This window comes from Arachis ipaensis, chromosome B06, assembly GCF_000816755.2.
Source record: "Arachis ipaensis cultivar K30076 chromosome B06, Araip1.1, whole genome shotgun sequence".
Lineage (NCBI taxonomy): Eukaryota > Viridiplantae > Streptophyta > Magnoliopsida > Fabales > Fabaceae > Arachis > Arachis ipaensis.
The window spans coordinates 127,754,535-127,781,387 of record NC_029790.2 but is presented as its reverse complement, the minus strand read 5'-3'; the positions used below and the strand labels follow the sequence as shown (position 1 = coordinate 127,781,387).

Genomic DNA, 26,853 nt, shown 5'->3' with positions numbered 1-26,853 from the left:
TCAAGTGATTCTGGGTAATGATTCTAAGGAAGAAAGTACTAGTAATCTTACAGGGGATGTGGGGAAAGATTTTGCACACACGTGATAACAAAAAGGAATTCCGGTTTGATTTCTCCATTCTATCCAAATCTTCTATACTTCTATATTGGTAATAATTTTGTATTTGTAGATGTGATATTATTTTGAGTTTGGAAGAGCTATACCTGGAGAATCAGTCAAAGACAATTTTATTTCCTTAGCATAATGATTCAAGGTAATAATATTCTTTGATTAATTTAGCTGTGATGAATATTTGTAGTTGTTGTGCAGTAAAACATTTGTAGCAAAATTTGTAATTATCTCTTTTAACACTGCTGCAAACTGGTTCTTGTACTTGTGATAAAAAATAATAATAACACATGGTTTCCTAATGAATTGAGTGATTAATAGTGTGTGATTCTTTACTTCTATTGAATCAACAATTATAGTATTTGCCTATAGAGATACCTTCTTGTTAGATTCTAATATATTCAGGCCTTCACAGTTCATAGGCAAGATACTTAACCAGTATTTTACAGTATAATATAAAATTTATTTTTCACCCTAATTCGTTTTTCTCATATTTATTATTACTATTAAACTTATTCTTTAGTTAATCATTTCTAATATATGGATTCAGGTGAAATTTGTGGCTGATACCAACTGGAGGCCATACCTTGCAACAAGAAGAAACACAATCTTGACGGGTCCCCCAAACATAATACATCATTTTTTAGATGAGTATGAGTAGGATTATTTACTTTGCTCTGAATATTTTATATTATTAGTAGATTGCAGTTTAAACGAATATAAATCTAAGTTTAGTTATTTATCTTGTCTTGAGTCTGGCGAAAGCTAGTGCACTCCAGACAAAGTAGAGAGTGCAGCACTCCTTGAAAAGTAACCTGCTATCAAAAGTTATCAGGTAAATTAAATTTATTTATTATTATTAATTTTTTTTATTCTTATGGGCTGAACAAACAACTTAATACAGACAAAAAAACTAAACCCCTCTCTCAACTCTCAACCCTGTAATGTTAAAAAAAAAAAGAACTCTCAACCCTGTTATAACATCCTCCACCGCCGTAAGGAGAGACAGAGCCGCCACCGTCCATTGTGCTCAGGGGCCACCGTCGCAGGGAGTGAGAAACTGCCATCGTTCGCTGTGTTGTGGTCGTGCTCCAAGTCTCCCCCTGTTCACTCTCACGATCTCAAAAAATCCCCAAACAAAAATTAAACCCTAGCTTCTTCAAAGGTTCTGCCGCCGCCGTCCGAGGTTGTCGGCGCCTCCGCGTCTCCGTCCTTCCCCTTGTCCCGAACCCAGGCCCTGTCTCCTAGCTCGGCACGTCGTCCTCATTGTCCATCGAAGGTTAGTGGCACTGCTTTCACTTTTTCAGTTATTCCTTTTGTGCTCTGTTTAGTGATTTAAGTATTTGACTGATTTCTAAATGTGAATTAGTGAATGTAAATCAAATAATTGATTTTGTGTTGTTGAAATTATTGCTAGCTATGGATTTTTTGAAATTATTCTGCTATTTTCACTGATTTCTGCTTATTCTGTTTTTTTTCTCTTTAAATTTTAAAGTTTGAATGAAGTCTGATCTGATCTGCTACATTTTTGAATTTTAATTACCTAAAGTCCCAAAAAAAGATTTCTCTTTTCGGGTTTTCTTTTCAGTACGCTCATATTTTTAGAATTTTGCTGGTTAGACTCATTAAACAGAAAGTAAAATGAACTTCAAGAATGTTTAGTGCATTTAAATTAATTTAATGTTGAATCTGTTGTGCTGTTGGTAATAGTTTTTTTTATTGGATTTATCCTTTGAGAGCTGCTGTTAGTGTGGTTTGGTGTTGCCTTATTGATTTCAGTTGTTGATTTTTGGATATGTGGTATAAGAATGAGGTTGAATCGTGCTATAAGAAATTTTTTTTGAAGCAAGTGAACTATAAATATTTATCAAGTCTTTTAAACTTTTATTATTAGAATATGTTAGCATATAGTTCAAAAGGCCCTTTAAAACAATTTCTATGGTTAAAGAATAAAATATCATTATCTGAAGAGGAGTTATTTTAAATATTAATCTTAAATACTTTTAAAAAGTAATTTGATATACTTCAGATTATTAGATACCTTCTGAGGTCTTTGATGACTTTAGATTAGGTTAGAAGAGTATTTGGGATATTTATAGAACTTGAGACAATCATAAAAAAGAATCTCTTAACTAAAATAAGTGAGGAGTATAAAATATAAAGAGTTAAGAGTTCAAAAGATGCTGCCTTATTGATTTCAATTATGGTTTTATGGATGATTATTTGATTTCTGGTTGTGTTGCTGCTGTTTTTAACATTGTAAATGACTTATTGATTTTGGTTATAGGTGATAGTATTATTCAATAAGCAATTTGCTGGTAATAAGCAAATGATGCTGCTAATCCTAATCTTCCTAGTTCTAAGATACTCAGTCACAAGGTTCTAATTTTTAGCTTGAAAATATGTTCCTCTGGAAGTAGTGAATGGAAAACCACAATATCAATGTGTATTTTGTCTACAACCATTTAATATTTAGATATTTCTTTTTACTATGTAATTTTTGAGTTTGTAATTTGATAATATCATATAGATTTGGTTGATGATATTTCTAGTAATGTGATGTTAAGAGCTATTCTTTCTTTAGCTTTTATTGATTATGGAATTTTAAGTGTTGAATTTCTTTTGGTACGAGAGTGTGAATGTCTTGTTTAAACTATTTTTTGGTTGTTTAAATTTTTTTTATGAAGTACTGTCAAGTTCAAACAAGTGGTTTATAATTTCTGTAAAACATACAGGAGCTCTTCTTTCTTTATCAACTAATGATTATAATACTTTGAATGGTTGGTTTTCTTGTGATATGGGAGTGTTAAAACAGGTATTTTGTTTGTTCAAAAATTGTATAAGGTTAATGTTAGATTGTCAGGTCTAATTCAGTTTTTATAATTTGGCTTAACATTTTATACAACTTCTCTATAAACTTAAAGAAACAAAGGGCTTCTCCGATTTAATGTTTGTTAAATTGTTACAAATTTGTGGCAAAACGTGTCCCAGCTTTCTTGGTATTGTGCATTCGCAAATTTTAATTCATTGAAAGAGAACCCATATAGTGATACAATAAACTAATACCCCTTATGATGCAAGGAGATCTTCTATAATATATAATCAGCAATTTTGTAGAATTGTGATACTAGGAGCTCTTTTTTCTTTATCATTTTTTAGTCATGAAATTTTAAATTGTGATTTTCTTTTGGTATGAGAATATGAATATGTCTTGTTCAAACTGGTTTCATGGTTGCTCAGATTTTTTTTATGAAGTTAACATTAGATTGTCAAGTTCAATTTAGTTGTATAATTTCTGTAAAATTTATATATTGTTTTTACAGGCACAAAGGACTAACCGGACAATTGAAGATTGAGGGATTTTCAGATTTGTTGTTTGAGTCGTGGCAACTTTGTAGCAGAGCATCGCACAATTTTTTTGGTACGTACTATTACAAATATATAGTGTATTTAAAATAGAATTCTGATCAGACCATAAACCCATATCTCTAGCAATTCTATGATTGTAACGCTAGGGATTCTTCTATAATCTATAATTTTTAATGAGAAATTTTGTAGTATTGTGTTGATAGGAGCTCTTATTTCTCTATCAGTTAATAATTCTGAAATTTTGAATGGTTCATTTTCTTCTGATATGAGAGTGTTCAAACTGGTATTTTGCTTGCTCAAAAATGGTATAAGGCTAATGTTAGATTATCAACTCTAATTTTTTTTTTATAATTTTTATAAAATTTTTCTATAGGCATAAAGGAACAATTAAGATTGAGGGCTTGTCCAATTTACTGTTTGTTGAGTTGTTACGAATTTGTGGAAATGTGTCCCGGCTTTCTTGCCATGTGATTCTCAAATTTCTAATCTATTAAAAGAGAACCCATATAGTGATACAATAAAAGTATTATTCAATAAGCAATTTGCTGGTAATAAGCAAATGATGCTGCTAATCCTAATCTTCCTAGTTCTAAGATACTCAGTCACAAGGTTCTAATTTTTAGCTTGGAAATATGTTGCTCTGGAAGTAGTGAATGGAAAACCACAATATCAATGTGTATTTTGTCTACAACCATTTAATATTTAGATATTTCTTTTTACTATGTAATTTTTGAGTTTGTAATTTGATAATATCATATAGATTTGGTTGATGATATTTCTAGTAATGTGATGTTAAGAGCTATTCTTTCTTTAGCTTTTATTGATTATGGAATTTTAAGTGTTGAATTTCTTTTGGTATGAGAGTGTGAATGTCTTGTTTAAACTATTTTTTGGTTGTTTAAATTTTTTTTATGAAGTACTGTCAAGTTCAAACAAGTGGTTTATAATTTCTGTAAAACATACAGGAGCTCTTCTTTCTTTATCAAATAATGATTATAATACTTTGAATGGTTTGTTTTCTTGTGATATGGGAGTGTTAAAACAGGTATTTTGTTTGTTCAAAAATTGTATAAGGTTAATGTTAGAAGATTGTCAGGTCTAATTCAGTTTTTATAATTTGGCTTAACATTTTATACAACTTCTCTATAAACTTAAAGAAACAAAGGGCTTCTCCGATTTAATGTTTGTTAAATTGTTACAAATTTGTGGCAAAACGTGTCCCAGCTTTCTTGGTATTGTGCATTCGCAAATTTTAATTCATTGAAAGAGAACCCATATAGTGATACAATAAACTAATACCCCTTATGATGCAAGGAGATCTTCTATAATATATAATCAGCAATTTTGTAAAATTGTGATACTAGGAGCTCTTTTTTCGTTATCATTTTTTAGTCATGAAATTTTAAATTGTGATTTTCTTTTGGTATGAGAATATGAACATGTCTTGTTCAAACTGGTTTCATGGTTGCTCAGATTTTTTTTATGAAGTTAACATTAGATTGTCAAGTTCAATTTAGTTGTATAATTTCTGTAAAATTTATATATTGTTTTTACAGGCACAAAGGACTAACCGGACAATTGAAGATTGAGGGATTTTCAGATTTGTTGTTTGAGTCGTGGCAACTTTGTAGCAGAGCATCGCACAATTTTTTTGGTACGTACTATTACAAATATATAGTGTATTTAAAATAGAATTCTGATCAGACCATAAACCCATATCTCTAGCAATTCTATGATTGTAATGCTAGGGATTCTTCTATAATATATAGTTTTTAATGAGAAATTTTGTAGCATTGTGTTGATAGGAGCTCTTATTTCTCTATCAGTTAATAATTCTGAAATTTTGAATGGTTCATTTTCTTCTGATATGAGAGTGTTCAAACTGGTATTTTGCTTGCTCAAAAATGGTATAAGGCTAATGTTAGATTATCAACTCTAATTTTTTTTTTATCATTTTTATAAAATTTTTCTATAGGCATAAAGGAACAATTAAGATTGAGGGCTTGTCCAATTTACTGTTTGTTGAGTTGTTACGAATTTGTGGAAATGTGTCCCGGCTTTCTTGCCATGTGATTCTCAAATTTCTAATCTATTAAAAGAGAACCCATATAGTGATACAATAAATTAATACCCCTTGTGATGGTAGGAGCTCTGCTATAATGTATAGTCAACAATTTTGTAGAATTGTGATGCTAGGAGCTCTTCTTTCTTTATCTATTTAATAAACTAATACCTCTTGTGTTAAACTTGAATCTTTCTAGCATTTTTGTTACAAATTTTTCATTTTCATGACATTTTTTATTCTTTTTACTCTTTATGTTTGATTCTTGTGGCATTTAAAATTTTTCTCATTAAGGAAGACTTTTGTTTCGCCACGTCTTTAGTTCCGCGACATTGCTAAATTTATTGTCGGTTATCTACTTTACATGCAAAATTTGAAGAATAAAAACTAGTTAGTTTTTTTATGTAGTCATATTGTATTGTTTCGAGTCATATTTTGGTCTAGAGTTCAAGAACTTGTGCTATGTTACTTTTTTTTTCTTTATCTTTTTTCAAGTCATTTCATTATAATAGTATTTTAAACTTGAAATATACAATATTAATAATATTGAATAACACAAAGCCTCTATTTTCAAAATATTTACCAGAATAATAATTTTATTATGATTTTCATTCATTGCAAGAAGCTAGTAACAATATGAAAGTGGAGTAGCATTCATTTCTCTAGTAGAGTGCTAGGAGTAACGAAAAGCAATACGGAAATATATTTTATAGTAATATTGATTCATGAGTGCTATTTTTATGTTTTGTTATTATGCTGTTTGCGTGATTTGGTTGTTGTACTTTGGAAGTGCGAATGTTGTGTTGGTAAAAATTTATTATTTGTGATATATCCTTGTGATTTATTTGTAATTGTTTTATATTTTATTATTATTGTATTTTGAAGAAGAGAATTTTGGACTTCATTTCGTGGTGTCTTGTGCCTATTTTTGTTATATGGTACTTACTTTCATAGTTGTGAATATGTCAAATATTTTGTACTTGTGTCATTTCATAAATATAAATATTTTTTGTTTTATTTTATTGTAATAGTATGCAGTAAATATAGCATTCGACAAAAATGGTTGATTTGATCGGAGAGTCATCGCATAGCCAAATAGGGAATGTTTCAGCTAAGGTACATCTTTTTAGCTGGATTATTCCAACACTTAAGATGTTAAGCTCTATTATTGTTTGAAAGTATATTTAGAACGTTGAGGTCTATTGTTGTTTAATGTCTTTCAGGAAATGGACGAATTGTTAGTTGATAGTGATGGCAATGATGTTGAAGACCTGTTACTGAATAGTACAGGAAGTATCGGTCGGGTTAAATTCGTAGGTTTGAGCGTTGATGCTGCTAAGAAGTATGTATTTTCAGACCTTGATGTTGCCTATGCCTTTTACAATGCATTTGGGAAGGTCAATGGATTTTCAATTAGGAAGTTAAAGGTTGGGCAAAGTGAGATTGATAAGCGCATACTCTGGCAAATATTTGTGTGTTCGAGACAAAGATATCGTATTTTCAGAGGGGTTGATGAAACAAATAGGAAGAGAGCTCCAAAGCCAGAGACTAGGTGTGGGTGTGTAGCACAAATGTGAGTTCACATAGATGTTGGCAGGGACTGTTGGTATACAACATTATTTCAAAATGAACATAATCATGAGTTAGTACCCCCAACTTTGAGCCGGATGTTGAGATCGCAATGGAGAATGACTGATCAAGAAATTCAAAGAATGAACGACATGAGAGATGCTGGAATTTCCACAACCCAAATCTATATGCATTTTGCCGAGCAATCTGGTGGTTTTGAGAATGTTAGATTTCGAAGAAAAGACATGTACAACCAAATAGAAAAGCAAAGGCAATTGATGGAAAGTGATGTGACCGAAACATTGAAGTACCTAAAGAAGCGGAAGAAATTAGATCCAAAGTTTTACTGGAGCTACGAGGTGGATAAACAATGGTGTGTTTCGGCACCTAATCTGGATGGACAGGAAGAGCCGTGTTGACTTTGAAGTATTTGGTGATGTTATGGCCATTGATGCAACTTACAAGAAAAACAAGTACAAGTTTCCACTGGTAGTTTTCTCAGGAGTGAACCATCACCTTCAAACAATAGTTTTTGGCAGTGCAATTGTGGCTGATGAAGGAGAAGGAACTTACATATGGCTGTTACAGAGATTCGTGGAAGCAATGAATGGTAAACGACCAAATGCTGTGATAACTGATGGTGCCAAGGCTATGAAGCTTGCAATTGAAAAGGTCTTTCCAGATGCACACCATAGGTTATGCGGATGGCATTTGTTAAGAAATGCCACAGCCAATGTCTCCAACCCCAAGTTTACCCAACAATTCAGGAAATGCATGCTTGGCAATTATGAGATTGATGAGTTTGAGGAGAGGTGGGCATCAATGGTTAATATTTTTGGGGTTAAGGACATGGAGTGGGTTGAGACCACTTATGGGATTAAAGATATGTGGGCTACAGCACATATGAGAGGCAAGTTCTTTGCCAGGTTGAGAACTACATCGAGGTGTGAGGCACTACATTCGTAAGTTGCTAGGTTTGTAAAATCTGGCTATAGCATTAAGGAATTCCTCCATCACTTCCGCCGGTGGATGGGTTTGTTGCGGAATAATGAGGCTGAGGCTGACTATTACACCTCATACGGGTGTCCGATAATGCAAACACAGGTGCAAGCATTGGAGCGATCAGGAGCAAGTATTTATACAAGGGAGGTGTTCTACTTGTTTTGATCATTATTGTTGAAAGCGTCAAGTGTGATAATAGTTGATTGGCGAGAGACTTCATGTAGTGTGAACTATGATGTACGAAAATATTGTGAGTTAACATGAAAATGGGTTGTATCTTATTGGCCTGGTAGCAGTGAGTTTAGGTGTTCATGTCAATGAATGGAATCATTTGGCATTCCATGTGTTCATATCATTCGTCTGTTGATATATCTTCAAATTACAGAATTACCTGAGTCACTGATATTGAAGCGGTGGACCATGAAAGCAAAAGAGGCTCCTATAAGGTTGGAGCAGCATGGATCATTAGTTGGAGATGGAAGTTATGAGAGTAGGATTGCTGCTATGAATGATGAGCTGGAGGGCTTGCCATTTGCTGCTTGCGGAGATTTAGGTGATTTTAAGGATGTTATGGAGTGGGTCAGAAACAAAAAGGCTGAATTATTTGCCAAACATGAAAAGAATAGAGAGGGAGGTTCTAAAAGTGCGGGTGAGAAATTCAAAACATGGATGGATGCTACTTCAAAAGAAGCTGGGAACAAAAAGAAAAAGCGAAGGATTTGGTGCAGCAGATGTAATAGTATAGGACACAATCGGTGAAATTGTCGCCGTGGAGATGACCATAATCAAATAAAAAGTGGAGATGGAGGAGGTCCCGAAGATGATGACAATTGGTCTAGTCAAACCAATGAGGAGGGGATCGAAGAAATGGTGAGTATTTAAGATATTGCTTCTTATTAATTACATGGTTGTCTAATTTTAGTTTTTTTTGTTCTTGTAGGATTTTGATGTGACCATTGGTAATCAGAAAGGCAAGTATCATTAGCTATTACTGGCTAGCCTTAGATGAAAGATGAATATGGATTTTAAAAGGTGAATTATACGGTACAGATGCAAATATACCGATATTCCATTCGAGTCACAAAATTATTGATGGGTGTTGTGTCTGCTAGGGGAATGATATAAGAAAGAGAAAATGTTAATTAGCTTTTTTGCAATGTATATAACGGGTTTGTTATTTTATTAAGGTAGAAATGAGAGACAATTATACTAAACAAATAACAGAATTGTACTACCACCGTTTGTTCACCTTTCTTTAGTTTATACGTTATATATTTTTTTTAAGTTGAATTTGAGTTTTAATATCATACCCATAGGCAATAGCTATTGTTTTTAGTAAGAAAATTTATAACTAATCTGAACTACGATGTAAAATACACTAAGGCACTCAATTTTTATAATATTTATTTTCAATATTCAATGTTACAGATAAAAAAATCTAAACAACAAAAATAGCCAACTATTAAAATGCTATATAGCTACAGATTATTTTATCTACTAGTATATTACATTTGGAAAAGAAAAAAGAAAATAAATTTGAGTAAGATAGAATTGGGAAGTACATAATTGAATTTCAACGACAAAATAATATGCTATATAAAAGCTGTGTAACTAAAAAATCCTAAATATTAAGGAGTACGTATAAAAGCTAAATAAAAAAAGTAATTGATCTAACAAATAGGTCCCATAACAAATAACATAAATACCAAACAATCAAATCAAATGCATTCTATCTTTTCCTAATAATAAACAGCGTGATCATCTAATTGCCAACCAATGCTTTCCACCTAGTTGTAGAACGATGTCTGACCATGTCATTATATTCATTGTGAGTCCCATTTAAAGTTGCACATGCCGCAAGCATTCGAATTTTGGAATCAGGAGGCTACAAAAAGTAGAAGTTAAATTAATTAGTATGTCAAAAGAAACAAAAAGTACACAAGGTAGAAATTTGTTAACTTACCCTAGCAGTGAGATTGGGTTGAAACATGTCCTCCATTACCATCTGTAAACCCCGGTTAAATTAGTAGATAATTAGTCAATAAATTAGTTTTTAATAAGGAGAATTAGAAATGTGAATATTATATCAAATTAGGATAGAGCTCATCGAAACAAGAATTTTAACACTAATTTCGAAGAAATCGGTCCAAGATTAGACCAAATGGGCCAAACCGGTTGAACCGGACCGACCTATTAAATGAACCCAAGCATTGCTTTCTCCCTCATTTCAGCAACGTTCAGCTTCCCAGGGAGGAGAAGAACGAAAACACTCCCCAACCCTTACGGTGAATTTCCAACTCCCGTAACTTTTTCGTCTGAGCTCCAATCGCCGCACCGTTTGCGGCCACGTGTTCACCGCGTCGAACTCTACATTTCTATCGGAACAATTTTACTAGTAACTTATTTAATCACTCTCAGCCCTCTTTTCCCTCAATTTTCAAATTTTTAATGGGAAGGTTGAATTTCTTTGATTTCTGATGTTTTAGGATCCAATTAGCTTGAGGAAAACGTTCACTCTTGCTTATGTGAAGCTTGGGTAAGGTGAGGATACGATAATTCTATTTTATTTTCATTGAATTTGAGTTTTGAGTATTAAATTGGATATATCTGTGTTATGAATGTGTATTAGGTTATGAATAAATAATTGGAGCTTGAAATTGTGAATACTGGAACTTGGAGGAAGCGGATTAGTTGAGGTTTTGAGGGCTGTGTTCTTTTAGGAAAATTGTCTTGGAATAATACTTGGGAATCGGCTAAGGTATGGTTTAGGTTTCTTGCATTTAATATATAATTATCTATGAAAACTTAGGCTAGATAACCATAGGATAAGTTGAAATGCAGGTGTATATTTAATGTTTAGTAATGGGTTGATGAATATGCTTGGTTTGGTTTGGTGATTTGTTTGTAAGATGATATTGGTTGCTAGTTGGATCTTTGAAAGGATATGTGATTGAATTGTTGATTATATGGCTATATTTTGGTTTGGTTGAATGATGATTGTTGAAAAGATAAGGAGCTTGTTGAGGATTATTGTTGGCAATTTGGATTGGTGGTAATAGGTTTGAAAATAATTGGAATGGAAATTTCTAATGAAAAATGAGGTATTTTGTGTTAAAAGCCTAGGATTTGTGAACTATGATTCTTAGTTGAATTTTGGTTGTTGGATTTAAATATTGTATGAGTATAATTGTTGATCTGAGGTAGATTTATTGTGGTGATTGTTATGATGACGAGAAAGGGTATGTTGAATTGAAAAGAATGCAGGTTTGGACCCGAAAAAGGTGGCAAAGTCCGAGTTTTAGAGGAGATGCTGCCGAAATTTTATAAAGATTAGAGATTTTGTTTATATGATTATTTAAAAAGATTTAGATTCAAAGGTTATATGGTTTGATTTTGAGTTATTAAGAAAATGAGTATGTTTTAAGTTTGATTCATTTAGAAAAGAATGAATTATATTTTGAATTAGAACTATTGATGGACAGAATGGGAGGTGTGATAATGAAGGATAAGGATTGAATATGATTGATGTATGATGATGAATGAGATGCGATTGAGAATGATGTGGATGTTGATGAATTATAATTGAATTATTTATATGGCTTATGAATTTGAATGATCTGAGATACGAGATTCCCTGGATTAAGTGTCGTGGCTTGCCACCACGTGTACCAGGTTGAAAACTCGATATTCTGTTGACCCTACGACGTAAGTGTGACCGGGCACTATATAAATTCCCGGGAATGTTACCCCCATTGAGTAATATTGATTATTTGAGATAAAGCTATGCATAGACTCTTGGGGATGCACGTCGGAGGACAGTCTAAGGACAATTCAGACTTGTCAGGTTGGCTGGATAACCGACAGATGAGCCTCATCAGCCATAGGACAGGCATGCATCATATGCATATTACTTGAATTACTTGCTTGTGCCTTAATTGGGTGTGCCTATATGTACTTGCCATGCTAAATGTGTAGTTGTTACCTGTAATAACTGTAACCTTCTTGTGCTTGCCTTTATCTGTCTATTTGTCTGTGAAAATGCATGAAGGAGTTGGAGGTATGGAAGAATGGCAGTATGAGACTTAGATTTAAGGTTAAGTTAAGTTAGGTTTAAATATTTTTAGAAAACCACCTTTTATGGCTTCTGTTTAATACTTTAAGCTCTATAATCTGAGTGTCGGCGTTCTAGGATTGCCTCTGGCATTCCCAGGACCTTATATATTATGTGTGTGGCACCTTTACCATACTGAGAACCTCCGGTTCTCATTCCATACTATGTTGTTGTTTTTCAGATGCAGGTCGAGAGGCATCTCGTTAGGCGTCTAGACTCTTGAAGTAGAGTGATTACAGGGTTATTTTGTTATGCTATGATGTATATATATATATGTACTTGGCTTTCTCTCCGCATAACTTGTTCTTTTGATCCTCTTAGAGGTTTATGGAGAGGTAGGATTGTGTATATGTACTTTTGGGTTTTGGATATGTATGTATATATATGTAAATATTCTCCGGCCAGTCTTGACTTTGCAGACTGAGTCAGAAACTTGTTATTTTGTATCTTTGGCACTCTATTCCTACTTCTGTCATCTTATGTTTAGTAGTTATGGTTTTCTTAGCATGCAAGTCAACTCGTTCCTTGAGCGTTGTGCTTTTATTTTGCGATTTTTGTTCCCTCTATTCTTCAAGGCTCCTAGCATATTATAATTCTTCTGTTACTATATAAACTCATTTTATTTTAGAGGTCGTAATATCACATCACTTCTGTTTTACGACTTAAGCATAAAGCTTTGTGTGGTAGGGTGTTACACCATCCACTCAAGCAACCAAACAGCGGAGTTATCACTATAAAATACAAGTCATTTAAATAATTAGGATAATTACTATTCATGATCTAGTTAACAAGCATATCACAATAAAATAGGCTGTATACCTTGTGTTGCAATCAGGGATGCCACGAGCATTACAGAGAGGCCAATTGTCCATTGGAATGCTTTTTTGTCTAATATATTAGTGCTGGAGTACGGACCAGAGAAAATGAAATCTAATAGACCGAGCTATGGCTCAAAACAAAATGAATTACAAAAACATATTAATGATGAATGAACTTTAAATAACGTTTACAGAAAAAATTTAAAATTAAATAAAAAACTGTGTTTAAAAAATTATTTTCTATTACACATAATACATTTATAATAGCATTATATGAACTACTAAGCAATAATAAGTGATATTAGAAAATATATAGTTTACTCTACTATCAACAACTAAAAATACACCAAGAAGATTAAATATATCACCGTTCATCTCATGACGAATTTTTTGGAAATATCTCGCTTTGGGTTTGGATATGAATCAAGTTTGTACACCTTTCCCTCGTCAATAGATATTACCATCAAGAACCAGTGAAAAATGTCGTCAATGAGTGGAACATATATCTGTGTAGATATATTCATGGACAATTAGAGTAAAAAAAAATCCAAATAGAGAGTGAGTGAGAATAAAATACATATTTTAACGTAGAAGACTTCGGCATCTAGATATTTTTGTACTTTTCATACACCTCTTGACGTAGCATATCTAGGTTAAGGGCATCAACCTAATTTTTGAGATTATAAATCGTTAGTTTCAGTGGGACTATATATTTTCTGAGGGTCAGTTACTGAAATTTCTTACCCCAAATTATGGTGGTAGAGACCAAGTTGTTATTTTGTTGGACATATCTTCAAAGGCATCATCAATACATTGTGTCATTGTTGTTTTAAGGGCAGCCAACATTAAAATCTACATGAAAATAAACATGTAAATAACTAAAGCATATTTTTCACGAATCTAATAAAAGTTACCGTATTTACTTACATTAGAGTGTACTTCATTGCCAAGAATGAGACACTGAAAATCTGCTCGACTCATCTCAGTATTTTTATTTTTGAACAGAGTTTCCCTGTGTAGATACAACAAAGTTGTAGTTGTATAAAAACTTACAAATACAAAAGACAAAGAAATAAATATTCGACATCAATAATTAACTTATTTATATCTATGTTTTATTTTTGTTAAGTAACTAACTGAATGTTTTTACCCTTCGTATAGGTCGTGGCCAAATACATAAAGTGACATTTGACATTCTTGTAGTGTCAACTGCATTTCCTTAGTTGGACGAAATTTAGACTTCAATTCAACTGAGAGTACACAACCAACTTCAGCTGATAATATTCTAGGTCCATTAGATCCTTTTGGTCTGCCCCTCTTTCGCCCAGAACAGACATTTTCACTTGAGTTGTGACATTTGGGTGACGAGTTCAAAGCAGCTTTGGATGCTTTTTTTGCCTACACGAATTATATAAAAAAATAACTAAAAAAATAATAACTAAAGTATACGAATGCTGCAAATGAAAACAAATACCTAATATAAGGATATACCTTTTCACGAAGATAGGTGCGAGTATAATTCACATTTCCTGATTGTTCTATCATTTCTTCGTCCAGGTTGATAATAGTTATCTTTTGAGATTTTCCATTCAGCGGAGTACTAGTATTCTCAGGCTCGATTCCACCAAGAATGACATCAGTATCTTCTTCTATGTTTGCATAGTCTTTCTCAGGTACTTCCTTCCCTTTGACCCGTCAGCTGGAACATGTCGTTGTGGCATTTGATCAGGAGCTGTTGGGCAGTCTCCAAGGTCCAATACTGCAACTTGAAGAATGGCCATCTCTCCCTTCATACTGTTGTACAATCTCTCCAGGTCGGTTATTTTAATGTGCAAATCCTGTAAAACAGAATATTAATATTAAAGAAAATTTAGTTGCAATCGTGCATAACAGATACACTTAGATTGAAACACATCGTGTAACACCCTACTACACAGTGTTTTACGCTTAAGTCGTAGAACAGAGGTAGTGTGGTATTACAGACCTCTAAACAGTAAAGATATACATATAATACTGAAAGAAATAATATACTAGGAGCCTTGAAACAAAACGGGTAAACAAAAATCGCAAAATAAAAAGCGCAACGCTCAAGGAATAGGATTACTTGCGTGCTAAGAAACCTAATAGGAACATGATAAAGATAAGCAGAAGAATAAAGGAAAGCTAAGGTAACAGCATAACTAGCCCCTGACTCAGCCTGCGAAGCTAAGGCTGGCCGGAGGATATATATATAAAGCATATCTAGCGAGGAGCCTCTCGACCTGCATCTGAAAAACAACAATACAATATGGAATGAGAACCGGAGGTTCTCAGCATGGTAAAAGTGTCACGCGCATAAGAAATACGGTCCTGAGAATGCCATAAGCAATCCTAGAACTCCGTTATTCAATTATCCAACTTAAGTACTAAACAGAAGCCATAAACATGGGTAGGTATTCTAAATCTGCCTAACTTACTCAAGTTCAAACTTAACCTAACACCAAACCATTTCCTCCATTTCCTCCATCCTTTCATCATTCAAAATGCAACAGAAACAAGCAACCAAACAAGTTCACGCACAAGTAATGATCAAATAGTACAAATAGCAAGTATAACAAATAGTAGGTAATATATATCAATTAGGCATACCCAGGAAATGCATAGCAATCAATACAAACAAATGCATATGATGCATGCCTGTTCTATGGCTGATGGGGCCCATCTGTCGGTTATCCAGCCAACCCGACAAGTCCGAAAACCTTAGACTGTCCCCCGTCGTGCATCCTCAAGAGTCTATGCATAGAGTTCACATTTAATCATCATATAATCACTCAATGGGGGCTATCCATACCCGGGAATTTATACGTGCCCGGTCACCCTTACGACGTAGGGTCAACAGAGTATCGAGATTCAACTTGGAACACTTGGTGGCGAGCCACGGTTCTTACCCAGGGAAACTCTTATCTCAGATATCATTATTCATAAGCCATGGCAATTATCATCAATACATCATCAAGTATCAAACCTTAACATTAAACTTCATTAACATCCTTATTTTCTTCATAAAGCCACTATTTACAACTTTCTTCACCTTCAAGTTATCTTGTTTTCCTAGCTTCTTTTATCTACTGGACCTAGAACCATACTTTAAGCCTTAAAGGGAAGAAAATGGAGGTTTAGTAGTGAAAAATTGGTTTAAAAACAGTCAAAACCGGTTTGGTCACCCTGAACTCAGATTTAAACACTAAACTTGCAATGTCCATAACTTTCTCCACAAAATTCCATTTTCCACAAAGTTGGTATCAATCAAAAGCTCTTGAAACTATCTTTTATTTGCAACAAACCACAATCCAATCTAAAATTTGAGGAGAATATTATGGACATCCAAAGTTCATCAAAATTTGGTTTTAACCACTTTCAACAAAACCTCTTTTTATCCAACTTAAGTTTCTTACCATTTAAAACTTGCATTGTAAAACCATATCAACTCAATTCATCAACAACCATTACTAATATAAGCTTTAATCAACTCAACCAACCTAGAACATAAAAAATTATCCACTTTTACCTCATACATCAATAACCTTTCCTTTGTTCACATCAATTCTTCACCTATACCAATTCTCATCATATATTTATCAACCTTCCATCAACATATATCAATTAAATGCCATTAACATAATTCAACTCTTCATACATGTTAATCCATCAACTTGACATAACAACCATTTATTAACAATCACCAACCATAATTCATCAATATCAACGTCAATACAACCCATTATAAGCAAGTCCAAAAGCATGAAATTAATAACCTCAATACCTCATAATTCTAATCTATGTTCATCAACAATTTACTCCAACAACATTACAAACTACTCATTAAATGCAATTAACAGTTCAACTTATCCTATGGTTCCTCTAACCTAAGTTTTCACACCACCGTAAATATTAAACGTACGAAACTTAAACCATACCTTGGCCGATCACTTAGTTCACCCAAGGCAGCCTCACAACTCAAAATTACAGCCCCTCCAAGCTCAATCAAACAGCCCCAAACCAAGCTTGATCACCAACAAGCCTCCAACAAGCATCAACATTCACATACACACTACCTAAACCACAATTAACACATCCAAACATAACAACTCAATACCCAAATTCCTAAATTCAGAAATTTTATTAGGGTTTGAGATCTCTTACCTTTATCCACTGATCCTTGGGCAATACCCACAAGAAATCAAGTCTAGTGGACCCCTAAAACATGAAAATCATCAAGGAATTGAGTTTCTCAAACCTTAAACCCGAAAATCATATACCAGCAGAAATGGAGCTAGAAAAAAGCAATTCACTTACTGTTTTGTTTAAATAGAATTGAAGAGCTCGACGAGCCCGACGCGTGGCCGCAAATGGCTCGTCAATCGGTGCTCCAGATCAAAAGTTATCAAGGTTTGAAGATGAGGTTAGGGTTTGCTTCTTCTTCTCCCCTCCCATGGCTGCATTCAGCGTTTTTGATGATTAAGAGAGGAGAGAGGGGTTCTTTTAAGTGTTTTATGCTGAGTTGGGTTGGGCCTTGGGCCCATTTTGGATCCGGTTCAACCGGTTCGGCCCGTTTGGTCCAATCTCGGGCCAAATTCTTTAAAATTGGTATCAAAATTCTCGTTTCGACGAGCTCTATCCTATTTTGATATTAGTTTTGCATTTTTAGCTTTCCTAATAAAGATTTAATTTATTAGCTAATAATTTACCGATTTTAGCGGTGTTTACACATCGCACCTTCAAAGAGGCAACTATACCATCAACAACACTGTTGGAGTGGAGGATTTCAACTTGACCAGATTGGTTTTCATTGATACTTTTATCAACACACTTGGAGGTATTATTGTCAATTTCCATTCTTAAGCGGGAATGAAAATATTTTTCACGGTTCAGAGATTCTTATGTATGCAAAGTTATGATGCTGCCCACTAAGAGCACCTAATAGTTACACGAAGCGCATGACGCGGTCAAAGCATAGAATACATGGCAGTTACAACAAGTCTATTATCTGTTATTTCAAAAGATCCACAACGTTCACATAAGTGGGTAACAGAATCAAAAATTAAAATGAAATTATATGTAAACAGTTATTCACTGCATTACGTTGTTATTAATTTATTCAAAAAGAAATTAAAATTTGAAGCTATTCAATATAAAATAAAATTCTATTATTCCAAATACAATATTTTAAATATAGTAAATAACACGTTTAAATAAAAAAAAATTGTTAAAAGTTATATCAATATTTTTTATATGCATTTTTTCATTAAATTTAATTTTCATTTGCAAGACCAATTATAAAAGTAAACTTAAATATTTGGTTTTATTTTCTATTTGGTTTGAATTTCGTCAGTAATAAAATATGACATATATACATATATATATAGTTCGGGATCATCCACTATAGATTAATTAACATAACCTACCTTACCATACATATGATTATATACATGAGATTATTTAAAATATTTAAAATATATATCATGTAAAAAACAATTTTGACACAACAAATGTATTGTGTGGAAAATAATCAATACTAATTCTTCTATTTTTGTTGTTAGTTTTCTTTTAAACGAATTAATTAGATATGTAACATACTTAATTTTATATTTTAATTCTTAAAATTACAAATTTAACATTAAAATTGAAAACAAATTTTAAACAATAAAATATGCTAAGTTATTTAACATGTAAAATGTATATAATAAATAAATTTAATAACTTTATAAATAAGTAATCTTTAAATAATATTAGTCAAATTTAAAATTGATTTTGTTCATATAATAACAACCTATTTTCTTAATTTTATTTTGTTAATTTAAATTTATTTATTTTCTCAAACTTATTTCGTTAGAAGAAAATTCATAAATTTATATACAAAATAAATTATTATTATTATTATTATTATTATTATTATTATTATTATTATTATTATTATTATTATTATTATTATTATTATTATTATTATTATTATTATTATTATTATTATTATTATTATTATTATTATTATTATTATTATTATTATTATTATTATTATTATTATTATTATTATTATTATTATTATTATTATTATTATTATTATTATTATTATTATTATTATTATTATTATTATTATTATTATTATTATTATTATTATTATTATTATTATTATTATTATTATTATTATTATTATTATTATTATTATTATTGTTGTTGTTGTTGCTGACACTGACATTGTCCGGTGTATAACTCGTCCGCCGGTGAATACTTGTAAGCTCTCCGTCAAGATGAGGTATACGTCGGCAATAAGAGAACAAGGGGGTGGGTACTTGCAAAAGACACTCCGACGCTTAAGTCAGTAAGTGTTTAAGAGGTATATAATAATTCTATGAATATAGAATGTAAGAAATGAAATATAAGTTATCATGTGTTGTGTGTAATAATTCTATGAATATAGAATGTAAGACGTGATATAGAACTTATCATGTTGCCCTCCGAGATTAGATATAGAAGGTTCCTTTTATAGGCATAGAATTGATGAATAGAATTGATGTTATGACCGTTTGGTCATTAAGATAGAAATGATGGTCATTAAGTCGGTAATGAAGGTATCAGTTACAAGCAAAAGAATGAATGATAGTTAATGCCGAGTTATAATTTATAATGCATAATAAAGACTGAGTTATAAGGTGACGGATCACAACCCCCAAGCTTTGTCCGCCGATCATATGATCCAGGCTAAGCTTAGAAAATATAATGAGTTATAACTCGGTTAAAAGATAAGTGAATAATGATATGGTGAGCCCCCAAGCTTAGTCGGGTTATTGTGTCGGTACTTATTCAAAAAATAATTGAGTGATAAGAGTCATTCAATCAAGATAGTTGTGTGGGGGATACTTTTCCGCTTAAGAACAATTTTAGCATTTGATTGTATATGAACTGAAAAGTTCAGAGATAGATATCCATTGACGGAATCGATTGTATGATCCGAGGATATAATGGTTAATTGTCTTGGAAATTTTTCCAACCCACAACAACTTATTGATAAATTTCTCGCTCAAAGCAATTAGTTATTGAATATTTACAATTTATAGTGAAGGTCATATGACATGAATAAGATAAATTGAGAAAATGAATATGTACAAAGTCGTAACATATATATAGAGAACTTTGAAAAAGTAAGAAAAATTGATAAGCAAGTTTGTGTTCGGATTGATTGAAAACCGAGTTTGTTCTCGGATTGATTAAAAGACGAGTTTGTTCTCGAATTAGGTCATTGTCGATTATGATATGTGAAATATTATGATACGTAAAAGTAAATCAATTCGAATGTATAAAGTACATACTTTATAAAAAGTTACGATAGATTAAAATTTAATAAGAGGTATTAAATAAAATCTTAAACAAGATTGTTGAGATTGGTTCAAAAATTTGAATGTAAATCAAGTTTTATGAATTTGAGGGGAGTAGGAATTATTTTACTCGTCCCCACAGACGGCGCCAATTGTTCTTGCTGACATTGTCCGGTGTATAACTCGTCCGCCGGTGAATACTTGTAAGCTCTCCGTCAAGATGAGGTATACGTCGGCAATAAGAGAACAAGGGGGTGGGTACCTGCAAAAGACACTACGACACTCAAGTCAGTAAGTGTTTAAGAGGTATATAATAATTCTATGAATATAGAATGTAAGAAATGAAATATAAGTTATCATGTGTTGTGTGTAATAATTCTATGAATATAGAATGTAAGACATGATATAGAACTTATCATGTTGCCCTCCGAGATTAGATATAGAAGGTTCCTTTTATAGGCATAGAATTGATGAATAGAATTGGTGATATGACCGTTTGGTCATTAAGATAGAAATGATGGTCATTAAGTTGGTAATGAAGGTGTCAGTTACAAGCAAAAGAATGAATGATAGTTAATGCCAAGTTATAACTTATAATGCATAATAAAAACTGAGTTATAAGGTGACGGATCAATTATTATTATTATTATTATTATTATTATTATTATTATTATTATTATTATTATTATTATTATTATTATTATTATTATTATTATTATTATTATTATTATTGTCAAACAATATTAAACATTATGATGATATACATATATTCTTATCTAGTTATTACTGTAATGCAAGGTTCTGAGAGTTCAAACTGGCTGATCGAATCATAAACAGGTGGAAACAACGAATCAGTTAGATATTATAACAGGAAGATTCAGAAACCACAGTCGGTCGGTCAAACTAAATTGGGATCCAGCCAATTTTCTCCCAACAGTCCAAAATCTCGCTGTTTGGTTTAGAGGAAAGGAACCTTAACCAAACAACCAAAGTCCAAAATGCTCATTATCACCCTCGTGTATTAGAAATTAAAAATTCAATTTTGATTTAAAGAAATGTTAATTACACTTTTAGTTCATTTAAAAAAACCAAAATACCTTCTTTATAACTCAAATAAAGTTAAACTTAAAAGAAATTTTAAAGTTTTTTCATAGATTCTATTTCAAGAGACTAACAGACTGTTTGGACACCTTTAAATGATGGAATTAGAATTCAATTCCATCAAGAAATGAATTCCTAAAGAAATGGAATTCAATTCCATAGTTTGGAATCGTGTGCTCAAAATAAAAACAAAGATTGAAAATTATGACCATCAGCAATAACAAGCCAAAAAATCATGACAATTTATGGAACTAGAAATCAAATTAGACATTTCATCAAACAGATTGTGCACATTAAACAAATACAGAAATCTAGAGTATGGGTAACAAATTTTTGCCAAAGTAATCAACATTCCCCTACCTCTAATTCTAGCTCCTAGAAATTGACAGAGTGAAGAGTTTGCGTTGCTCGAAGAGGAAGGCTTCACGGCACTGCAACAAAGAGCTTGCACCTTGTCAGAGAATGGTGAAAGTAGCGAACAACCCTGACGAACACAAACAGGGCTTCATGGTGTGCAGCTTCAATCCTCCAACAAATAAGCAAAATAGGGTTTAAGAAAGTGAAGGGATTATGGAATATTATAATTTGGACAGGGGTATTTTTGATATTGCACAGTTTAAGTGAGATTTAGGTGAGAATTGATTTTGAAATCAGACCAAAGTAGGTCTGATTTGTAAATGGGGGTAAAATGAGAATTGGAATTCTCACCGGAATTCAACTTCATGTTTTTTTCTATTCCAAAGCAAGGAATAGAATTCAATTCATCTATGATTTCAAATTAGATGCATTCCAAACAGGCTGTAAAAGATTCTTATAGCGTTTAAAAAATAAAATCAAAACCGACACTAATAATCTGGCGCTATCTTAGAACACTCGTTAGTATATAAAGTTATAAAAACAAAAGTACTTTTGTCCAATCAATAGATACTGAGAAACAAATATTAATACTCTATGGTAATTGCAAAAACTTTACAGAGTAATAAGTTAAGCTTCAAGAAACCATTTTAAAAATAAAGTAGAATTTGTTCTCATTAAAATTCACTTAAACGAAATCATAACACATTAACATATAAAAACAAAATAATTATTTTACAAAAGATCATACTATTTGTCTGATTTTCTCAATAAAATTCATACTTGCGCTTTTATTTCATATTTTTAATTGAAAAGATAGCAAAAAATCAATTAAAAATAAATTTATCAACAAAGATAGTAACCATTACTACAAAATTAAAGTTTGAATGAAGGAAAGCTTTACGGCCGCAGTAGTTTGTGTTGAATTAAGAAATTAACTAAATTAATTAGTGATGACAAACATTATTTTTGGGCAAAATAAATAATTAGTCTTGATTATTGATAATTGTATGTTGCTAATTATTTATTAAAACATTGCAGGCCAAAACTTTGTCTAGCAGCCCAAATTGGAATGAAAATAAAAACATCAAGGCTAGTGGGCTGGTTAATCAAGTGAAGCCCAAAAGAAACAAAGACAAAGAAATTAAAAGGGTTGCCTAATGGATATCCGATCCAAGCCCGAGTTGATTTCAAATCTCCCCATCTTGCTTCCAAAGCAACGTTCTTTTCCCCTGTCTCAATCAAATCACAGAACTCAGAAAAAGTAAGAAAGAGAGCTTAGTTCCTAAGCTAGTCATGAAAGAAGAAGGAAAGAGAAGGTTAAGCAAAGAAGGGTAAGGTCTAGTCAACCATTTTCAAACCACATCAAGAAAAGATCAGAAGGTTAAAGGTAACCCATTTCCTTAAACATGCAACACACTTTCTTCTCTTCATCTTCAATTCTCTACCACTCCGTTTTGTGTTATATGGAAAAGAGGATTTCTGTTCTTTACTGCTGTGTATCTACGGTCACAAGTGATTCTTGGGGACCAAGTTGGTTTTCAAGGGTTCAGATTCAATTTACCATTGGAAGACTTTTGTGGTTGCTGCTTTATGGCTTTCGGTCAAGATAGAGAAGTCAGAAACAAATTTTCCATTGTGAGGATTAATAGGAAAAAGTGAGACAGTGGGTTGGTGAAGCTCAAGGCTGAAGAAGTTGACCTAGGAAGAGCAACCAAGCAACATGCAAGGAGATAAAAGAAGATTTTCTGTTCATTCAGAAGTAAGGAGAGATAATCAGTGTATTGAGGTTTTGTTCTGTGAAGTGTTCTTTGAAGAAGTTCAAACATGCTGGTGTTAGCTTCTCTCTTCTCTGCTGTGTTCTGTTTTCTGATATTCATGAGACAAAAAAATTGTCTCATAAAATTCCGCTGCTAAGTTCAAACAGAATCAGAATTGAAAGATTGTTTGAAAGGGTCATTTCAGTAACTTAAAAGGAAGGCATAGATTCAACTCCTCCTTCTCTAAGCCTATCATAACCTTCAGTTTGTTCATTTCATATCTGAATATCGAGTTCACTTCTTTCTACAATCTTATGACGTACACCACAGCAAAAACTAGTTAATTCTACTTAATTGGTTATTTTTGAATTTTATTCTGTATATATAATTACCAAAAATTAAATTAAATTTATACACATTTAGAAAGAAAAAGTAAAAAGAAAAATATTTGACAAATAAAATTTTAAAAAATAACTCATGCAAGAATTATTTAATATGGGTAATTACTAATCAACATGAGCAAAAATATAGTAACACATCATCATGCCTTCAGTGTATCAAAAAGCAAAAGAAGAAAGAAATTAGCGTCGCCCGGATTCAAACCTGAGACCTTCACTGTGTTAATCTGACGTAATAACCAACTACACCACGACACCATTTGATGTATTATATATTCTATTTAATACAAATCAATATTAAAATGCATCCATGAATTGAATATATCAATGTGATGTGGCTCTGGCCTTTGGAACCTGAAAAGTGAAAACGGAAAACCCCTAAAATATTAAAACAATAAAACATCTCATTGTGCCGTCGCTCATTGCAGTTGCGCCAACACCCCACGCCACTGCCTCACACAATTAAGGTCTCTCTCTCTTTCTCGTTCGGTTTCATTGTATCTATAATTTTTGAAACCATGATCTCTAAGCATATTTTATAGAGCATTCAGTGGGATTGACCATTTGGTAATCATGCTTTTGTAATTTTCTCATTACGAACATGTTTATATTGTCATCATAATAAACATATTAACATTCTTTAATAATTTTAATTTACGAAAGAAAAATAAGCAGACAAAAAATAGAATAGAAATTACCGTTTACCTCTGTGTTTGTTGGAAACAGAATAAAATTCATGATATTCCCCGCAAGACACTCAGATTTGATGTGGTATCTTGTGGAACTCATTATCTATTGTACATTGATATCATAGGAAATTATTGTATTTAAAGGTATTATGTTGCTGCTGTATCAAATTTCCAAAGTGTGCTTCTTGAGTTAGGGTTTTTGAGGGAAAGAAAGGATCTGAAGATAAAATAGACTTTACCAAATGTGTGCATTATTAATTATTTCACCTTTCAATCATATAATTACAATCTTCTTTTTGGATTATCATTCACATGGTGGGTGTAAAAGATAGTTGTTTTTTATTGACATGACGAGATATAATTAAATGCAAGTGTGAATCTGTTTTATATTTCATTAAAATCAAATTCTTATTTAAAGAGGAGGGAAAAAAACTGAAGTAAATGATTTCGTTGTGTTTAGAGTAAGGAATGGGGGACAAGAAGAAGAAGGCTCAAATGTTTGTCAAACTAGTGTCTGCTGCTGGGACTGGATTTTTCTATGTGAAGAGGAAGCCAAGGCAGTTCACAGAGAAGCTCGAGTTTCGCTAGTACGATCCAAGGGTTAACTGCCATGTTCTCTTTACAGAGGCTAAGATGAAGTGATACACCACCTCAGTTTCATTTCGATGATCATGGTTACATTCTTGTAGCTGAAACAATTTAGTACTGTTTTCTTTGAAACAGTGAGTTTGAATCATGCCAATCTGTGTTTTTTACTTCTCTGCCTTGTGTACATTTTCCTTAACAACGTAAAATGGTAGTTGAGTTTTTAGCAAGGTAGTTGCCAATATAGAATCAGGAGATCGTTACCTCGCTAGAAGCATTAATTGTTAATCTAATCCACCTTGTATATGGGATATGTTGACAGGTCTTAGCTATAAGAATTTCCTATACTAAAAATTATAAAATAATTATTGTACGTAGATTAAAAAAAATGCTCAAGGAACAAATGGAAATTAAAAATAACACTTTAATCACATCTTGTAACACAAATAAATATTTATGATCAATTTTGTTAAATGGACACTTGCTCCTCAAAAAAAGAATGGAAAAAAGGCACATGCTAAAGATAAAGAATCAACGAGTATTAAAGTTGTTTATTGCCAAAAGAAAACACGCTTAATATACTTTGGCTTTGTTTACAATAAAATCAACTATAATCGTTTCAATGTTCATATGCTCGAATGGGCAACCTTGGAGCCCTAAAAACCAAATTTATTGTCCTTAGAAAGATGTACAAATTGTACAAATGTACAAATGAAGCTTGAAATAATAATGGTATCTATTCCATTTTAGGGTTGCCATTTATAAAATTAGCAGCACCTTGATTTGATCATGATTTTAGCTACCAACCATGATAATTGATATCCTTGTCATGTTTGATTCGGTTAAAGTAAATAGAGGTTTATATGCACATTCATGCATGATAATGCACCAGAGGATGAGTTAAAAGCAAGTTCAATTAGAGCCAAACTCCTCATTCCAGCGCTCCAGCTCTTCCCACTTGCTTTTCTTTAAGTTTGGTCTGATGACCGTCATTGCTTTCTTGAAATCATTGTAAGTTAATCCTCTTACCTGGTAAAGCCAAAAAACATCATTACACAACTTATTGTTCAATTTTTTTTTATGAAAAAAGTAAATACTTAACAAAGATTTTATAGTCATCTTGGTATGAATTTTTTTATTAGATAATAAATTATAAAATTTAATTTTAGTATATTATAAAAATATTATATTTATTTAAAGTATGACTAAATAAATAAGTCACACTTTTATTACAACTATCTCCATGAAAAAATATTTTTAACATCTTTATTTAAATAGGTGTTTTTTAATTAACGTGAGCATCTAATATTTTTCCACAACAAATTTTGCATTATTCACTACTGTATTAATGTTTAACCTCCAAGAATAGAATTAATAGAATGATAAGTTATTACCTGTTATAATTTACAACATGTTGGGGACAATCTTATAGCAACACTTGCTGAACTTTAAAAATAGTTGAATCAATAATACTGTTCATTTAGGATCCCTTTACTAATAAATTATTGCTCCCATTATTAAAACGTTTAATTTAAGACTTTAAATTTTCACTCGTTAGTCGTTACGTTTAAGTCCTGG

At 32.1% G+C, this 26,853-nt stretch overlaps 2 protein-coding genes, 1 long non-coding RNA gene and 1 pseudogene across 3 annotated transcripts; 2 read left to right on the top strand and 2 right to left on the bottom strand.

Annotated features, from left to right (window-relative positions):
- LOC107605201 lies at nucleotides 1–25,501 on the top strand (annotated as a pseudogene).
- LOC107605200 (protein FAR1-RELATED SEQUENCE 5-like) lies at nucleotides 5,014–8,389 on the top strand. The gene is made up of 3 exons (XM_016306983.2): nucleotides 5,014–5,131; nucleotides 6,571–6,655; nucleotides 6,763–8,389. The coding sequence occupies exon 3, from the start codon at nucleotides 7,505–7,507 to the stop codon at nucleotides 8,072–8,074; it is 570 nt and encodes a 189-aa protein (XP_016162469.1). The 5' UTR covers nucleotides 5,014–5,131; nucleotides 6,571–6,655; nucleotides 6,763–7,504; the 3' UTR covers nucleotides 8,075–8,389.
- On the bottom strand, nucleotides 13,411–14,918 carry LOC107647547. Its single transcript, XM_021105691.1, has 4 exons — nucleotides 14,531–14,918; nucleotides 14,190–14,437; nucleotides 13,967–14,051; nucleotides 13,411–13,545 (listed from the first exon to the last, which is right to left on the bottom strand). The coding sequence occupies exons 1-4, from the start codon at nucleotides 14,582–14,584 to the stop codon at nucleotides 13,411–13,413; spliced, it is 522 nt and encodes a 173-aa protein (XP_020961350.1). The 5' UTR covers nucleotides 14,585–14,918.
- LOC110263584 lies at nucleotides 15,280–17,519 on the bottom strand. Its single transcript, XR_002349409.1, has 4 exons — nucleotides 17,375–17,519; nucleotides 17,222–17,275; nucleotides 16,996–17,133; nucleotides 15,280–15,306 (listed from the first exon to the last, which is right to left on the bottom strand). It is a non-coding gene; the product is annotated as an uncharacterized LOC110263584 (long non-coding RNA).

Excerpts from the sequence above, each read along its gene's own strand:
- LOC107605200 (XM_016306983.2), top strand. The coding sequence starts at position 7,505 with ATGGACAGGAAGAGCCGTGTTGACTTTGAAGTATTTGGTGATGTTATG.
- LOC107647547 (XM_021105691.1), bottom strand. The coding sequence starts at position 14,584 with ATGATAGAACAATCAGGAAATGTGAATTATACTCGCACCTATCTTCGT. Across the intron at positions 14,438-14,530 it reads GCACCTATCTTCGTGAAAAG|GCAAAAAAAGCATCCAAAGC; the intron begins GTATATCCTTAT and ends TAATTCGTGTAG. Across the intron at positions 14,052-14,189 it reads GGCCACGACCTATACGAAGG|GGAAACTCTGTTCAAAAATA; the intron begins GTAAAAACATTC and ends GTATCTACACAG.